Source organism: Corvus kubaryi, unplaced genomic scaffold (genome assembly GCF_017639235.1).
Source record: "Corvus kubaryi isolate FWS band 111438036 unplaced genomic scaffold, C.kubaryi_AGA036_p1.0 135, whole genome shotgun sequence".
NCBI classification, from domain to species: domain Eukaryota; kingdom Metazoa; phylum Chordata; class Aves; order Passeriformes; family Corvidae; genus Corvus; species Corvus kubaryi.
Genome location: NW_024580669.1, coordinates 2129779 through 2146820, shown reverse-complemented (window position 1 = coordinate 2146820; position 17042 = coordinate 2129779). Strand labels below are relative to the sequence as shown.

The 17042-nt window shown below is 49.1% G+C and overlaps 1 protein-coding gene and 1 long non-coding RNA gene across 3 annotated transcripts in view; one reads left to right on the top strand and one right to left on the bottom strand.

Annotated features, from left to right (window-relative positions):
• Positions 1 to 1664, bottom strand: part of LOC121676221 — a 78570-nt gene extending 76906 nt beyond the window's left edge. The window contains exon 1 of one of the 2 annotated variants that reach the window (XR_006020394.1): positions 1584 to 1664. This is a non-coding gene — a long non-coding RNA (uncharacterized LOC121676221). Of the gene's footprint in view, positions 1 to 1167; positions 1307 to 1583 lie in introns of those variants that run through there. The other variant, XR_006020395.1, reaches the window with a different exon arrangement.
• On the top strand, positions 1371 to 15143 carry LOC121676217. Its single transcript, XM_042052451.1, has 2 exons — positions 1371 to 3896; positions 13701 to 15143. The coding sequence occupies exon 1, from the start codon at positions 1427 to 1429 to the stop codon at positions 2327 to 2329; it is 903 nt and encodes a 300-aa protein (XP_041908385.1). The 5' UTR covers positions 1371 to 1426; the 3' UTR covers positions 2330 to 3896; positions 13701 to 15143.
• Positions 15144 to 17042: the final 1899 nt, after the last annotated feature.

The following is a 17042-nucleotide window of genomic DNA, read 5'->3' as shown; positions in this document are numbered from 1 at the left end:
CACCAAGGCAGCGGGGCGGGGGGGGGGGGTCGCCGGGGGGGGGGTGGGGGGCCCGCCCCGGACGCCCCCCCCCCGGCGGCTCGCCGCCCGCGGGGTCCCAGTCAGACCCCACCGACGGGAGGGCTCCAGACCCCCGTGGTCCCAGTCAGAACCCCCGGCCCCGGGGGCCACGTGACCGGCCCGAGGCGCCGGCACGTGGCCCAGACCGTAACAAACAGGCGGGTGGGCGAGGGGGGCGATGCAGGGGGGGCCGGGGTGCGCTGCGATTGGTCGGGAGGGCGCGCCGCGCGCCGGGGGGGCGTGTCCCCGCCGCACCGCCCCCGGCGATTGGCCGGCGGGGGGGCGCGGTGGGCGTGGCCGCCACCCCCCCCCCGGCGACCCCCCCCCCCCGCCCCGCTGCCTTGGTGCAGTGCTGAGGAGGCGCCAGGCGGGGGCCGCGCGCGCTTTTCCCGCCCTCAGCGGGGCCGCCGGGACCCCCCTGAGGGCGCCGCTCCCTCGCACCCGCCATGGCGGCACCGCCGTCACCCCCGCACCGCTCGCGGCACCCGGAGCTGCGCCACTCAGCAACCCGCGGCTGCCAGGTCCTGCTCCCGCACCCCGCTTCACTCTCAGCCCCGGCAGCGCCTCCCGCCGCGAGTCCGCGGAGTGCGGGACCGCTCTGACGCTCCCCACACGACCAGCGCTTCGGCTCCCTCTCCCCGCACGCACCCACCTGTGGGGCTCCCCCGGCCGCCTCCATCATCAGCCCGCGGGCAAGTGCTTAAATATCCCCGCGGAGGCAGCGCCTGTGTCACGGACCAGGGCTGCGAGCGGCAGTGCGGCCCTCCCCGCCTCCCCCCCCCGGCCCGCCCCGCTCCGCATCTTGTTTTCTCCATCCGCACTTGGAAATGGGTCCGGGAAAAAAAGGGGGCCTGGGGGGGGGGGGGGGGGGTACCGCTGTTATTCCCGCTGTTATTCCCGCTCTGTACAGGATACCCACGCAGCACCGAGGAAAACAACGCGGCGCAGCCCCGTCCTTTCACCCCCCCCACCACTCCGCGCTGTCACTTGGTTGCTTCCCCCATGTCGCGACGCGCACACACGCTCCCCCCCCGCCATGTCGCGACAGCGCTCCGCGCACCTGCCGCGCCGCGTTCCCCCCCCCGCCCCCGACCCGCCGTGTCCTACCGGGGGTGCGGCGAAACGGACGCTCGGTTCTCCCTCCCCGGGGAAAGCAGCGCGGTGCCGGCGCTCCCCCAGGTGCGCGGGGGCTCCGCGGGTGCGGAGCGGGGGGAGCGGCGGGGAGGGGGCGGCAGGAGCCTGGATGGAACCGGGATGGAACCGGGATGGGGGGGGCCCCCCCCCCCCCCCAGCCCCCCGCCCCCCCCCCCCCCCGCCGCTTGTGTTTACCTCAAGTTTGAATTTTATCTGCGCAACATGAGCTGGAATGCGGACATGGAGGGCGGGAGGGCGCGCACACGCCCGGCGCTCCGCGGGGACACCGCGGACACCCCGCACACACACACCCCGCATCCTTTCCCCGCACACACCGCGCCCGCGCCCCGCGCCCCGCGCCCCCCGCCCCGGTCCCGCCGGTAACTTACCTCCGCCACTGGCTCGCCTCCTTCTCCTCCTCCTCCTCCTTCTCCTCCTCCCCCGGGTAAGGTGCCGCCCGCGAGTCCCATCAGCGGGGCGGACACCGCGCTCCCGGCGCGCCGAGACAGGTGCAGCCGGGGCGGGCGGGTCGGGGGGCGCCGCCACCTCCCCGGGTTCCCCCACTGCTTCCCTCCGTCCCTCCCCACGATGTTGTTTCGTTATATCATGTCCATCATGTGACACCCGGAGGCCTCTCTATGGAAACTTAAAGGGGACTTTCACGTCCGCCGCCGCCGGACCCGCCGGTACCCCCGGGGGGCTGCGAGCCCCGCCGGTGCCCGCCTGCCTTCCCTCCGCTCCCTCCCTTCCTTCCCCGGGGGGCTGCGCTTTCGCCTCCTACCGCCCTCTGCTTAAAGCAAGTTGCTGCGCTTGCTTCTTCTTCCATTATTATTATTATTATTATTATTATTATTTATTGTTTATTAGGGTTGCTTTGGTGTTTGGGTTTGGCTTTTTTTTTCCTTTTTCCCCTTCTCTTTCCGCAGAAGGGAATAACCGGGGAATAACCGGCCGGGCGGGCACCGTGCGGGAGGATGGACCCCGCTCCTGGAGGCTTAGGGATCCGGTGCTCGTCTGCGGCCGCGGTGGGTCTCGGGTGCTGGAAGCGGCAGAAAAAACAAAAAAAAATCCAAAACAACCAAAAGAAAAAAAAAAAAGAAAAACGGGGGGGAAATCCTTGTTTGTGTCGGACTGAGGAGGAGCAGCTGTGAGCGGTGCTGCCCGTGCGGGGTCGATGCGGTGGTCGCGACCGGTTTAACTCTGCCAGTCGGTAGCGAAGCGATTTCACCGTCCCGACCCGTCGCACCGTCGGCTCCCGACAGCCGGCTCTGTGCCGAGCTGCTGGAAGGAGCCGCTCCAAGGGATGTGTGCTGGCCACTGCAACACTACCAGCAAGCAGCCAGCCTTTACAGAAGGGAAAGGGGAAGATGCCGACAATTCCCCGTGGTTCGGGCAGCCCCCGGTTCCCCGCGCATCCCGCCGCCCGGCCGCAGCCGCCGGGGGTGCGGGGCCGGCCAGCGGCAGCGCCGCGCTCCTCCGGCTGCTGTTCCGCCTGCGGTGCTGAAGTGGGTTTTATTCCCTGCTCTCCACCAGCCCCCAGGATTTGAGATCAGGGAGCTGAAGCCTACCCGCTCCACGGTCCCACCACCGGGCTGACAGTGCGCTGGAGGCTCTCGGGGTTTTCCCCCTGGAAGGTTCATTCGAAGGCCCCCAAATTCTGCTCCCGATCCGGTGGCATCACGTCGGTGTTGGTGGTCAAGTGCAAGGCTTTAGGGGCTAGATTGAGAGGGGCAATGAATTTGGTGTTAAAAACTGAAGGAGGAAAAGCAATCCCACATTCACTCCTTCTTTACAGCTTCCAGCAGCCCTTCAGCAGATTAAAAAAACATGACCCACAGATGCAGTAAATTTTAAATTGGGGATTTAATTTCTTTGGTGTCCCACCAAGTTTTCTTGAAAGGAGTCATATAAACGACTTCTTTTTCTGATTCCCGGGTTGGTGCTGATGCCTGTCGGCCACAGGAGGGGACCAGAGCCTCCCGGCCACCCCGGCACAGGCCCAATCCTGCAGTGACAGTGGATCATGTCCCTCCGCTCTCCCATTTGTGCTTTGCACTTGAAGTACCTGTTCTCTGCCCCGCTCATTTCCAGGTGCCCATACAATGAGCTGTATATCTAACAGATCAGTATTCCAGATACCTCTACTATTTTTTTTTTAATTTTTTTTTTTAGTTTTGTAAAAATTACTAATGATTTTAGCTGGAAAGAGTTAACAGAGTGAGGAGCAGTTCATCCTCCTTTCCTTCCTTCTCATATTCTTCCCTCCATCCCCCCTACACCCTGTTTATGTTTCTCTCTCCTTCTCATCTAATTTTGGGGGAATTTCCTCTCTGGGCTCCTTTCTGCTGTTTATCCAGGCTCTCCCACTGCTGTGGAGCCTAACTACAACATGCCTTGCTTCCCATATCTCTGGGCCTCATTTCCCTGCCTCACTAAGCTTCTTTTTAGTCCGTATTCCCTTCTTCAGATCATCCTTAAAGGAGGAAGAGAGTGGAGCTGCGATTTGAAGTAGTCTTTTAGGAGTACTGCCAGAACCGATCTGTTTTACTCTGCTGCTGCTGCTGCTGCTGTTGCTGTTCTGCTGTGTCATAGGAAGAGTTTCCTCTCCACACCAACCCTTGGAAGCGGCACCTCGGGCAGAGCTGCAAACTCGCTGCAAACCCCCTCGCTGCAAACCCCAGCCGTGTTTTACAAAGCCCTGGGTAAGTTTGTCTGGTGCAGGATTGAGCCTGGAAGGAGAAGGCACCGCTCCCTTCCCAGGCTCTGACCTGGAGAGCTGTGCACGATTTTGGGAGATTTGCAGGAGGCAGAGTGGCGGCAGCAGCAGTGACAGCGCATCATCGCTCAGCTTTATTTCATTTTCTCGAGCCAAGACGCTTTAGGTTATAGCCCAGCAGAAAAGGAAAATGAAGCATTTCTGTCAAAAGGGAGCTTTTTTCCAAATTTGCTTTAAATTATTGCAAGATCTTGCACTAAAAAAGAGCAGAGATTCTGCCTCCTCTTAAAAAATGTTGTTAGTTATAAAATCTTTACGATCTTGGCTCCCTCCACCTCAGCCTGTCTCCTTCAAAAACTTTCAAAAATGTGAGGTTTAAAGATGACTCTTCGCTCTCTCTATCCCTCCCCCCAAATTTATGTTCCTTGGAAAGACCTGAAGAAGCCTGAGGCTTTGTCTGCCCACGAATAAACACTGATGTGCACGTACACGTACATATCCACACAAACACAGAGGATTTAAAGCGTCCCATTGAAGTCCACATAGAGGAAAATCCTTCATCATGTGATAGGCTTTAATATCTGCCTTAAAATTAATCCCTAACTGATGGACTCTGTCTTCGTGTGGTGGCAGATCACAGGAGGCTCAGTAGCTGAGGCTCCTGTGCAGGTTTTTAAAAACTGCCAAATAAAATCCCCTGTTTGCTGTTGGATTAATTTGTTTTTTCACAGCCGCTACCTGGGAAATGCTCATCTTGTGAAACCAAGTAAGAAAACTTTATAGGGCTCTGATCTTGTTTTTCCACAGTTAAAAAAAAAATGACCTTGTCATGGGGTCAGGACAAGATCTGATGTTATTGCACAAAGAAATGGCTAAAGGGCCCTGCAGAGTTCTTCAGGTGCTCTGTTGGCGATAACACTCCTGGATTTTACTGGAGCTTGAGTTTTGGAGATGGTCCTGCTTAATTGTCAAAGTTGTCTTTGCTTCTTTTTGATTCATTTTTGTTGTTGACACTAAATTTTCTTGTTTCACTTCTCTTTAGAATTCATTTCAGTCTTTAGTTCCCATATGTTAGAAAGTGCAGTTTCATTTAGACTCATGAGAAGAGAAGAAAATCTGATTCCAGAGAGCAATTTGCTGCAATATATTTTCCTTGCCACTCACACAAAAACATCACTACTCCAACAGATCTGGGTATAAACAATGCTGACAGGCCCTCAAAACCAAAATCAAATTGTGAAATTGAGGCAAATAGCCCAGAGAACCCAAAATGTTCTGGTTTCTAAAACGCTGGCTGCTGTCAAAAATAGGGTAAAATAAAGCTTTGTTTACGTGTAGAGCAGAGTGTTTGTTGATAGAGTTTCTAAGGTGATGTAGCAGGAAATACTGTTCTTGGGGAAAATGACATGAACAAAGCATGAAACTATAATTCAGCAGCTATTTGTCAACTGATAACAGAAGAAAAGAAGGGTATTTATAAAGCAGTGAGAGGTTTTCATTGAACTTTTTCTCTCCCTTGCTGGCATATATGAAGGCAGCTTCTCACCTGCTCTGCTCCTGTGTATAACAACTCGCAAGAGCAGAGCTAAATCATTTATCAGAAGGAAGGTTTCCATCAAATCCAAATATCTACACTGGCTGCTGTTTCTACGTCACGTCACGGATGAGATTGATGCTCAAGCAAGGTTATAATATACCTGCATTTTCTCCAGATTGGTGCCAAGCTTGCTGAGTCATTTTCCCTGTTCCCATTCTGCAGCCGGCTGCTCGCTCGCTATTCCGTTATTTGTGTGGGTCGTAAGCTCAGCAACAGATGAGAATAAATGCTAATATTTCTTTAGGCTGCCTCCCTAAGGAAATAAAGGTTCTGCTGCGCTGCTTTTCTGTACATGTATGTGTCCATCCCCCTCTCCCAAAAGCTTCTGAACCCATTAATGAATTTCAGATGAATTTGGGAGGAAGCAGATATTTCAAACTCAGTTATATTCCTGTGAGGTGCACACGGGCAGGAGGGAGAGACTCAGATCAGGAACTGAAGCAGAACTCGGCCCTAACGCCTCTGGGTTGGCATCCACCTTCCAGCCAACCAACCCACCCGCAGCAGGCAATTAATCTCTGTGCAGTGACTGAGCCACAGTGCTGCCCTATCCTGCCTAGTACAGTTTTCTCTGGCTGGCAAGGGATATCATGGAGAAGCAGAGGAACTGGACTAACTCAGGGAATGAGCTGTTTTCAAAGCAAAATAGTAGAGGAACTTAAGGAGTATCACTAAAAGCAACGAAAAGTTAATACCTGGGAATGGCTGTACATTGTTTTGGGGAATGATTTAGCTTTTGTGTCAGTCCCAAAACAAACCATGGCAGAGGAGTCAGGTCGGGCTGTTCCTAGAGCCAGCACGACTGTCAGTCTGGTGCCATGTTGTTCTTGGCATAAAGCTAAAGGCCAAGATCCCCCAGCTGCACCTCTTCCAGACACAGATGCATTTCGTCTGCAATGGCAACATCAGGTGAAGAGTAGCCTCAACCACGGGCTTCAGGCTGCTGCATCTGACAGCCCCACTCTCCCATCCTCCTTTCTGGCATCGCCTCGCTGTAGCTGAGGCTCAGAATTGGTTTATGTTTGAGAAGAGCCAAGCCCGGGGTGTCTCCTCATGGATAGTGCTGGGTCTCTCTCTACCTTGGCTGGAGCCCTCCTGGCTGCCTAACGGAGATGGGAGAGCTCCAGCCTTGCATCTCCGCCTCAGGGAATGCTGGTCAGGTCAGGACTGTGGACAGGATCAGATCTATTCTCACCTGAGAGCAAAGAATTAATTTATGTGTCCTTTCTCTACCAGCTGCACCTCGCAGGGAGCAGCCACCGGAGGGGGGACACCCTGACGCTGCGCGTACCATACGCGCTCATCTCCATTGCAATTAGTTTGATGCAACAGCTCCAGCATGACAAACTCCAGGCTAAAAAAAGCCAGGACTTCATCTGCATAAACTGGGTGCACAAAATATGTATTGTGTGTCACCTCCCTTATGTCCCCCATTTGTTCCTGCAGCAAATGGCATATGCTCCAGCAGTACCACATGGTCTGAACGGACTCCTGGAAACACAGCAGGGATCTGATGCTGATAGTCTTTGAAAATAAGACATTAGTTGTGATCCTGCTTATGGACCTCTTCTGGAAGGAAGGTTTTTGCATATAAATTTAAGATTTGTTAACCTCTGATGCATAATCTATCAAATCAGAGCCAGCCTCTCCATCAATGAGCAAGTTATTATTTCTGGTTTAGCTGTTAGACGCCAACTGAGACCAGGGGCCTCATTCTCCTGGCCACTGTGTAGTCACACCCAAGGAGATAACTTCTGCCTTGAAGGGCTTACAAAGCAGAACAACAAAAGAGTGAGCAATATAACACTCAGGCAGAGCAAACACGGTGACCTTTTGCAAATGTCAAGTTAATACCATGATCTGGAAGTGGAAGGGGCTTATCAGACGGTGGGTGGGTCAACGAGGATGGGACACACTTCAGGGTGGGAGGATGAGACGAAGGAAAAGCCACAGCAGAAGCTGCGTGCTGTGAGATGCAGAGGAAGAGCATGCAGAGCATTCTGTGGTCAATTGGCGCATCCAGGTTAAAAAACTGGGGGGAAGAGTCTGATGACCCTGGCCATAGCTCACAGAATAACCAGCTCCCCAAAGTCTCACAGCCTGGAGAGGGGAGGTAGAGAGGGCAGGGGTGAACGGAGTAGTTCCTCCTACACGCTGGTTCCGCACAGGCGGCTGGAGGTGTCATAACCCTGTTTTGGGGCTGTTTCTCTCCGTGGCTCAGCCTCCTGCAGCTGTGTTTGCTGCAGCTGAGCCTCGAGGCTGGAGTGAGACGTAGTTCAGCTCTAAGCTGCTCTAAGTCCAGGGCAGCACATAATTGAATATTAACAGGAACAGCTCCAGGAGCTACTGGGACTCAGGAAGTCACAATTCCTTCTCTGCTGCTCCTTCGCCTTCGTGGGAGGTGATTGCTGGAGGCCTTAATGGATGTGAGACATAATATGCTTCCCTCACATTAGCCCCAGTTAGCAAACCGAGGCTTTAACCACATCCTACCCTCTCTGATCATTTCCTCATCCACCTCTTCAGCAACATGAGAAATGCAGTAGCTGCAGCCACCCCAGCGACCAAGCAGAGAGGTACAGAGACCGTATGAACGTTGATTTCACACCTCATCTCTCCAGGGAACGAAGGGGTCTCACTTTCAAGGTGTATAAAAATTTTCCAAATATACATTTTTCAATTCCTGGTCTCTGTATCATCCTCCTGGGAACAGGAATTATTTAGTTGCTGGACGGGGATGCCATGAGCATCATACGAGATCCATAAAGTGATTTTTAAGTTAAAAACCTTGGGTACCATGCCTTTGTTAAATATTCAAGGTAAAATACAGCAGCAAATTCATAGGCACTAGGGTCTCTCCATGCTGCCTGACCAGCTGAACTGACCGGTTGCCCTCTGCTCAGTTGCCCTCTCCAAAAATATGGATGGACATCATTCCTTCCTCAAATCCATGCTGCACATCTACACTGAGAAGTTCAGTCTGCAGTCATGCTACTTGTATGGAATAAGCAAAGTGCTTTGCAAGAAAAAAGATGCCCACAGAAACCCATCCCTGCCATCTGATCATTCAGAACTTGGTGTTAGTCTACGAAGGAAGAAGGCAACATGTTCAGAGTACCAAAAAATTCCCAAAGACCCTGAGGGCTGTGCTGAACAGCAGTCAAAATCTGAAATTCCTCCTCTTGTCTTTTTAGTCTCTTTTCCTTTTTTTCCCTCTCTTTTTTCTCACTTTAACATTCACAATATCTTTGATGTATCATTTTCTTTCAGGTCCACCAGCACTTGTTCATTACATAATTGCTTTCTTTTTCAAAAAACATGCTCCTCTAGCTCCTTTTTTTCCATTAGTTGAAGTACAATGGACTCTACCATGAGACTGCTCCTGGGTTTTTTTTATTTCTCTTTTCCTTTATCACTACCCAGAGACATCCAGCAGATTGTTTCATAATCTTCCTAGAGTTCAGAGAAAGTATATTTCTTCCAGATAGGAATATAGCCTGCAAACGTCCTCCTCCTTTTTCCTCACCACCTGCTCCTCTTGAACAACACTTCTGGCAAACTTTATCTGTGTATTATTCCTTTATTCACAAATTAGATGTTCCTTGTTAGGGAAAAGTGAGGAACACTGTTTCCCTGGCATGCAATACGTGTTTTTGCATGGCTACTTTGCCCCCCAGCATGCTCCCTAATTTTTGGAGCCCTCAGGAGCGAGGACCTCAGCACCACATTCATCCCCAGCAGCCACACGCTGTCTGTGGGAGGTCTGTAGAAGGGGAGGCTCTTCATTCTGCTTGTGGTGCATTAGGGAAGAGAATTGGTGGAGCTCTGCAATGCACAGGAGGAAGGAGTGCTTGTGTTATTGGTCAGGGAAGCTCTGTGCTTCGTTCGGTGTCACTGGCTTCCTGCTGTTTTTGGATAATTAATTAACACCAACAGAGTGTTTGAAGCTCTGCTAAAGTGCAAACACAGGATTTGCATTGATATTTCACATTCTGGCCAGGCATGGGGAAGATGGCATTGGCACACCTTGAGGAGACAGTCATGGAACAGGCGAGATGAAGAAAGACCACGAATCCTCCTCAGTGCCCTGAGCAAGATCCAAACATCCCTGAGAGAAACTAATCAACTTCCAGGGCGGAATACTTACAAATTAATTTAGAAATTTTAATTCAAAGATATTTGCTTTGAATTAGAAAGCTTTTGGGTTTAATTTTTGGAGTTTTCTTCTTTCCCAGATATCTACTAACAACGATCTTTGCCAATTTATTTCTGTGGGACCCTGAACAATTGTCAATATCCTTTTTGTAAGTCTCCTCTGCCTTAGAAGGCACTTTTCATCTTCTCACACCTTTTGTTCCTTCTGGAAAAAGCAAAGAAAATCCTCCAAATTTTTTTAACCACTCATAATTCCCATTGCTTTCCTCCATCCCCTCTGCAATTTGTCTATGACATTCTTCTGCTTTCTTCTAGCACAGCATCCAAACCCACACCTGGTATTTCAACGGAGCCCTCGTTAGAGCCGAATCATTGCTTCTGATGTTTCACTCTTGTTCATATGCCCCAGAATAAGATTTGCCTTATTTTGCAGCAGCTGTGTCCTCTCCAGTGCCTCTTTCACAGCTCTTTTTCCATTGAACGCCTGCTTGACCAGTGTTTTGCCACTTTGTATTGATATATTTGTTGCTTATGACCTTACTGAACCAAATCTGGTTGATTTTATACTGTTACTCTGATTTCCCAGGCCACATTTTGGAACACATCCTCTGGAGTATTTATATAGTTTTTATTTTGTCATCCAAATAACTAATGAAAATATTAGAATCAGGTCCAGGAGCAAACCCTGAGGGCGCCCTTTTGGAAAACCCTCTAAATCCAAAGGAAAGGAATTAGTAATTCTTATGTGAATACATTTTTTTTCTGTCGAGTATGTCTTAAGATGATTTCACAGAGATCATAGTTCCTGGTCAGCTTATGGAAATGTCATGTGAAATGGTGTTAAAAACCCTGCTTATTTCAAGATACATGACATATGCTCCCGCTTCCTTATTCTACAACACAGTTGTTGGGCTCAAAGATGGAAACTGGATGGTTTTAACATCACTCCTCTGTGACAAATCCAGTGTGACTGACTGTGTGGTTTTTCTATTGTCAGTCAAATGCTCATAAAGAGATCGTTGCACACTTTATTGTATTACAGTTTTTGCATTACACGCTGAACTGGCTGCTGTGTAATTCCCTAAGTTCTTCTTGCCCTTCTTTAAAGACAGGCACTGTGTTTGCCCTTCTCCCCTCCTCAGGGATTTCCTCCCTTGTCCATGAGCTCTCCCGGATAATTACTAATGAGTCAGATTGCTCTGGCCAGTGCCTGAAGTGCTCTAGGGGGAACTTCATCCAGTCCTGCTGACTTGAATTTGTCCAACTTCTCTGAATGATTTAAACTCTGTTTATTTGCTAGTTTGGATTGTCTTGCCCTCTGCAGTAAAAGTGATCCCGATAAATACCAGTTCATAATTTTTTTAAAAATATTTTATTTCCCTCCATAGCTAAAGTGTAAAAACTAATGAATGTTCCAGTCTTTTCTCTGTTGTTATTTCTTTTCTCTCTATTACCATTAATTCAGTTATGTACAATTTCCATTGCCTTCTTCTTATTTCAATACCTTTGCAGAGCATCCTTTTATCGCCCTTTATATCCCTTCCTAATTGAAACTCATTTTGCCCCTGGTCTTTCACATTTTAGTCCTTCATAGTAACACTATTCCTTTACAGACATAATTTTCCTAGTCTTGTTTCCCATCTTTGTACATCTTGATGTCCATCCTCCTTTTTCTGCTTTCCTCTCTCTTTCCTCTCCTTGGAGGAAGATGCTCCATCATTTTGTTATCTCTTTCAACTTAATTAACCCCCACCTTCCCATCCTCAGCAATCTCCTCCCTGTTAGTCAGTCCAATCCCAGAGAGCTCCAGTGTTTCTGTCCCACAGGAACTTTGCTCCATCATTTGCACTTCTGTTCCCTCCAGACACAGTTTCACACCCTCCTGCTGGGCTTGCAAGGCAGTTTTTGTACAGTCCCTCTTTCCAGAGCACCCTTGGCTCATTTGCCAGATAGGAAACCATTATTCATTTTACTCTATTATTGCAGATATAATTAACAATGAGTTTGTCTCTTAAACCCATGCTCACCTCTGCAATACGCCAGTCCTTGCCCTGTCTTTTTTCTCCACCTAGAAGGATGGAAGAGGACGTTTCCCACCCCCTCATCTCTTTCCCTCTTCTTCCCAGGGCCTGGATTTAGAGCTAGGAGGCTTCATTAAAACTCTTGTTAGGGTGGTGGGTTAAGATGATGCTCCCATAAGCACTACAGAGATCACCTGCCTGCTGAGGCTCCCCTCTTCATCCTGGTGTGAGAGCAAGTAGGCTTTTAGGAAAGGCAATTAAGGGGTCTGAGTGTACCATGCACTGAAACATCCCTTTACCAATTCAGATTTATACTGTCCAGCACACAGGTGGCTTTTTTTTCCACCAAAAATTGTGCTGCTATCTTTTAATAAATCAGAAAACAAACCCAGGCCTATATGAGATGTATTAAATTAAGTCCCCAGCTCTCTGGGTCACTGTTCCTCATAAAATGATTACATCTCTGAACAAGGAAGAACACAAACCTGCAAGGTCACAGAGACCTGCAGTTCCACGTACATCCACCTGCCTCTTCTTTCTCATTAACTGCACTCAGATGACTCTTGCTCAAGGCTTTCTTTAGGCTCTCCAGGCTCATGGGCACTCTCCACTGAGCAGGTCCAAGAACTGAGGTTGCATTTAAGCTGGTTCAATATATCTGCCCACTTTTATTTTGGTGGAGCGCATTAAACAAGCAGCTCTCAGTATCTGAGCAGTGTGTTCCCCATCAGTGGGGCTGCTGGTGGAGCTGGACATTTCTCCACCCTGGAGGCAGCCCTGGGCCCACAGAGAACACATGGTGGGACCCAGAAGGCTGGAGGTAATTGAGATAACAGGGCTTATTGCTGTCATTAACTACCTATAGGAGATTAATGAAAAGAAAACACCAGATTTTTCTTGAAGGTGCACGGTGATGGGACGAGAGAAAATCAACCCAAGTTGGAGCAAATGATGTTAAAACTAGATATTAGGAGGGAAAAAAAGTACAACTAAAGTAGTTAACTGCTGGAACACCAGTCCAGAGAGCTTTGGGGGCCTCCATCCTTGCAAAACTCCCCTGAAAGGCTCTGGGAAATCTGATGAAAGGGTGTGAGAGAGGAGCCTGGAGATCCCTGAAGGTCTTTCCCTCCCCAAATCTCTGTGATGCTGAAATCCTGTATGGGTGGGTCTGGGGCAGGCCTATTGCTGTCCTGCTCATTGCAGCTGAGTGCCAACAAAATTACAAAGCTGCCCAAGCATGTTGGTTCTGTTTTGCATAAATTTGTGAGGATACTCTGTGCAGAATCCAAAGACTGTATAATAGGAAAATCCCAGGTAATTACAAATTCATTGGTTTAAACCTGATCCCAAACAGTATCAAAGAAAATCTGATATAGGCTGTGATTAGTAATGAATTAAAGGATGCTAACCTGATTGATATGCCTGAGCAGTTTTATGGGAAGTCTGTCATGTCAAACAAATGAATGTTTTTTTAATGAGAATGTAAGTTTGGTTAATAAAGATAAGCCTGTTATAAATTACTTAGATTTCTGCAAGTTATTGAACAGTTCCTGAACACAGTCCCAATTAAAGGAAAACGGTACAAAACCTAATCTGGGATACTAAATGGATTAAAAACTATTTCAGCAAGAGATCTTATAATGCAATTTGAAATTCAATTAGACTAGAGATATTGAAGTCTTCCATTTATTTATTTTGGACCCTGGGTTGTTCAGTGTCTTTGGGATTGACCCAGAGGAAATGATAATAATCATCACTGATAAACTTGAAGATGACGTGGAAGTTCCAGACTCATGGTAGGAGAAAGGCAAGGAAATAAGGTGAATTTAAATACAACAAAGTGCAGCATCACTGTTGTTAAATGTATGGATCATGTTGCCAAGAAGAAATACAATGGCCCGGAGTGTGGGAACAATGAAACAGCCCAAATAATCCACTAAATGGGAACATGCTGAGAAAATTTTACAGCAACCCCAATTCAACTATCAGCAATGAAAGCTTTTTCTTTTTCCCCCAGGAAAAAGACTTCAGGATGTTCTTGAAGCTGAAGAAGAGATTGATTTGCCACCCAGGATGGCATTTGAAGAGCTGTTGCAAGGAGGTACATTCACCACCATGCAGGGATTTATATCAAGACACGAGGAGGATATTGCTGCTACCCACCTACTCTGCACCTTGCAGGCTCTTGGGACACCACGGCAGGGATCCAGGGTGCCAGCCAGCAGCTCCAGAAGGGAGCAAACCTCCATGGCACCCTCCAGATTTCTCTTCATCCTCCCCTTTCCTCACTCGCCAGCGCTGGGCACCAACTGGTTTGTTGGTACAAGGAAGGCTGCAGCCTCCTTCAGCTGTCACATCCTGAATCCCTGCCAGATTTGTGTTGCAAGAACTGATGCCAGTGTTTTTAACCCAGAGTGTATTTGGCCCCTAGTGTTCTCCATGACATAGAATAAACATTAGGGAGGAGATTCAGGCTTCAATGAGAAATGCTTTCCCATGATACGTTTTCATTTTGGCATGCACACTGTTTATGATGAAAGGATCCTAAAATAATTGTATTAGATGAACCGTCTGTTCTTCTTGCTTTGAGGCCAGTACAGCATGACATTTCAGAGATAAAATGTTGTGGAACAGCCTCTGACTTTCAGCCCAATGGAACTTTTCTGAAGCCATCCTTCTCTCTCTTTTTATTTGCTTGAAGTTTATAACCTGAAAACGTCAAGCTTGCATCACACTGTTGCCAAAAGATAGTCCTGTGCATTAGCTAAATCTTAAATTATCACCAAATTAAATTTTTCTTCAGAAGTTTGATTCACAAGCAGTCAGTTTCCCTGTGGAAAAAACCCCACCCTTCCAATTCAAAGGAATTCCAGGATTCACAAGAAGTACTAGGTTTCCAAGAGGAGACTGTCTGTCCTTAGAAGAACTTATTTCTGCCTGCAAGTTCAAGTGAGTCTACGGGACCTTAAATCAAAGGAGCCCAATGCCAGGTCAGTTGCTGAGTAACTGATACTGATCATCACATTTTGACCAGCTGGATGAATGACAGCAACAATTTCTTGGGATTGTGTCTGGAGCCTTCTGCATTTTCTTTCCTGCAATTAACTCATGACTGCAACCTTAACGAGGGAAAATTATTTTGAGTTGCAGATAGGCGGGTTTGTGCCATGTCCTTTCCACAAAGGTATGTAATGATAAAACCTCTGAATCATTATGTGCATTGCTGAAATTACTGCAATTACAGGAAAGTGAGGGGAGCCCCTTGCCAAATGTTTTGAGATCCACAGGTGAAAAGGGATAGCCAAAAGCCACATCATTCATGGTGGGCCAGATCCTGCCTGGCTTCTTTGGAAAGTGCTCTGTAGCTGGAAACCAAAGGGGAAAAGGTTTAGCAGGTCCTTGCTGCTCTTTTCTTTTATAGAATGGTTTGGATTGGAAGGAACTTTAAAGATCACCCAGTTCCAACCCCCTGCCACGGGCAGGGACAGCTTCCACTATTCAAGGTTGATCCAAGCCCTCTCCAGCCTGGCCTTGGACCCTTCCAGGGATATGGCAGCCACAACCTATTGTAGACTGTACTTTGTGGTCAGAGGTGGTATTCCCATCACACTGTTCTTGGCGGATGGACATGGTGCTCCTTGAAGGAATTCAAGGCCACCTCACTACCTTCACCAGGCCACTCAATAGCAGTGCTGGGGGACACAAGCTGTCCCCAACATGTGCTGTGGCCTTTGATCCACCAGGGAGAAGTCTCCCCTGCACGTCTGCAGCTCTTTGGCTGTAGACAGTGACGACGCAGGGCACAAGCTGAGCCTTTACCAGCACAACTATTTCTGTTGCATTCACTTGGGATAGTTGCTTCATAGCTGAGATTTTTGAAAACCACCAGGGACAGTGATGAATGGAGGATGTTGGAAGTCTCGGCCTAAAACATGACAACTCCTGGCCCTAAGAGCTTGGGACTGGCACTCCTGCTTGCACCTTAGCGAGGAAACGGGACACGCCGAGCAAGGCATTTTTGTTGGATCATTTATTTATTGTTCTGTGCAAAGCACAGGGTGTAACTATCACCAGTCATTTTTGGCTATTGAGCTAGCACCAGACAGTGTTACTATTAGAGCAAAACATATTAGCTAATCATGAATTTACTTTTAGCCACGGCGACTGCACGGCTTTCCTGTTTTTGCGCAATGCTGCAAGACGTGAGACAGATCCTACAGTCACAAATTCCTCCTGGGTGGAGACTTGCTAATTGCAAACAGCCCCACGGGTGTGGGGGCATCGCAGGAGGTCGTCTGTTGGACTGCTTGTGGCTTGGTCTGATCCCACAGTGACATGTATACCAGTGGGATCAGGGCACAGGGGCAAGCGTTGCCCACATTGCTAAATTTTTTGTGTGGTCCCTGGTCTAGTTTTTGCCAAGGCTGATGAATGCTCTCCCAGATCATGTTGGGGCATGAGTCTGAGTTCTCCTGATGGGTGGTTGGACTATAAGGTCCCTGTTTTGGGGGGTGAAAGAGTTTATCCTGGTGGCCAGGTGCTGCCAGTTGGGCTCAGGGCCAGGGATCACGGCCAGTATCACTGTTACTCCTCTGTTCTTTCATAGTAGAGTACACCATTACCCAGGTGTGCTCCAGGCCTTTGGTTTGTCACAGGCTTTTAATGCAATTAACACATCTATTTCCTAATGGTTTAATACTTCATAGCTAATTTTCCCCAAAACACATGGAAGTGCATTAAATAGTCCTAAAAACCTCTTGCTCTTCAGTTCATCCTATTTTCCTAGCATCCCTTTTTCTGCTCTCATATGACTTCTCTAGATAAACACCTCAGAGAGAGGTGCTAGGAAATACTCAGTAGTTGGGGTTGTCCCAAAGCAGAGCACCTGGCAGCACAGCCAGCATGTACAAACCACGGCTGGGACACAGCCCTGGGCACTTGCCTGCTCTTTCTTGGGGATTTTTGATGTGATTTGCATGAGAACATCCAAAACTGTCCTCTACATACCAGGAGTAGGCTTTACAGGTGTATGTTCTGAACTGATCCCTCTATCTCTCCATCCACCGTATGGGATGAGGCTCAGCCTGGCATACTCTGGTGCCTAAAAGGGACATTAGCAGTGCCTATACTGAGAAAACAGCTCCCTGGTTCCTGGACCTGGGCCTTCTTTGTGTGTCCAGAGCTGAGCAACAGAGCTGGGGTAGGGTCTGGAGCACCAGGAGTGGCTGAGGGAGCTGGGGGGGCTCAGCCTGGAGAAAAGGAGGCTCAGGGGGGACCTTCTGGCTCTGCACAACTCCCTGACAGGAGGGGCCAAGCAGGGATTGGGTTGTGCTCCTGGAGAACAGGGACAGGATGAGAG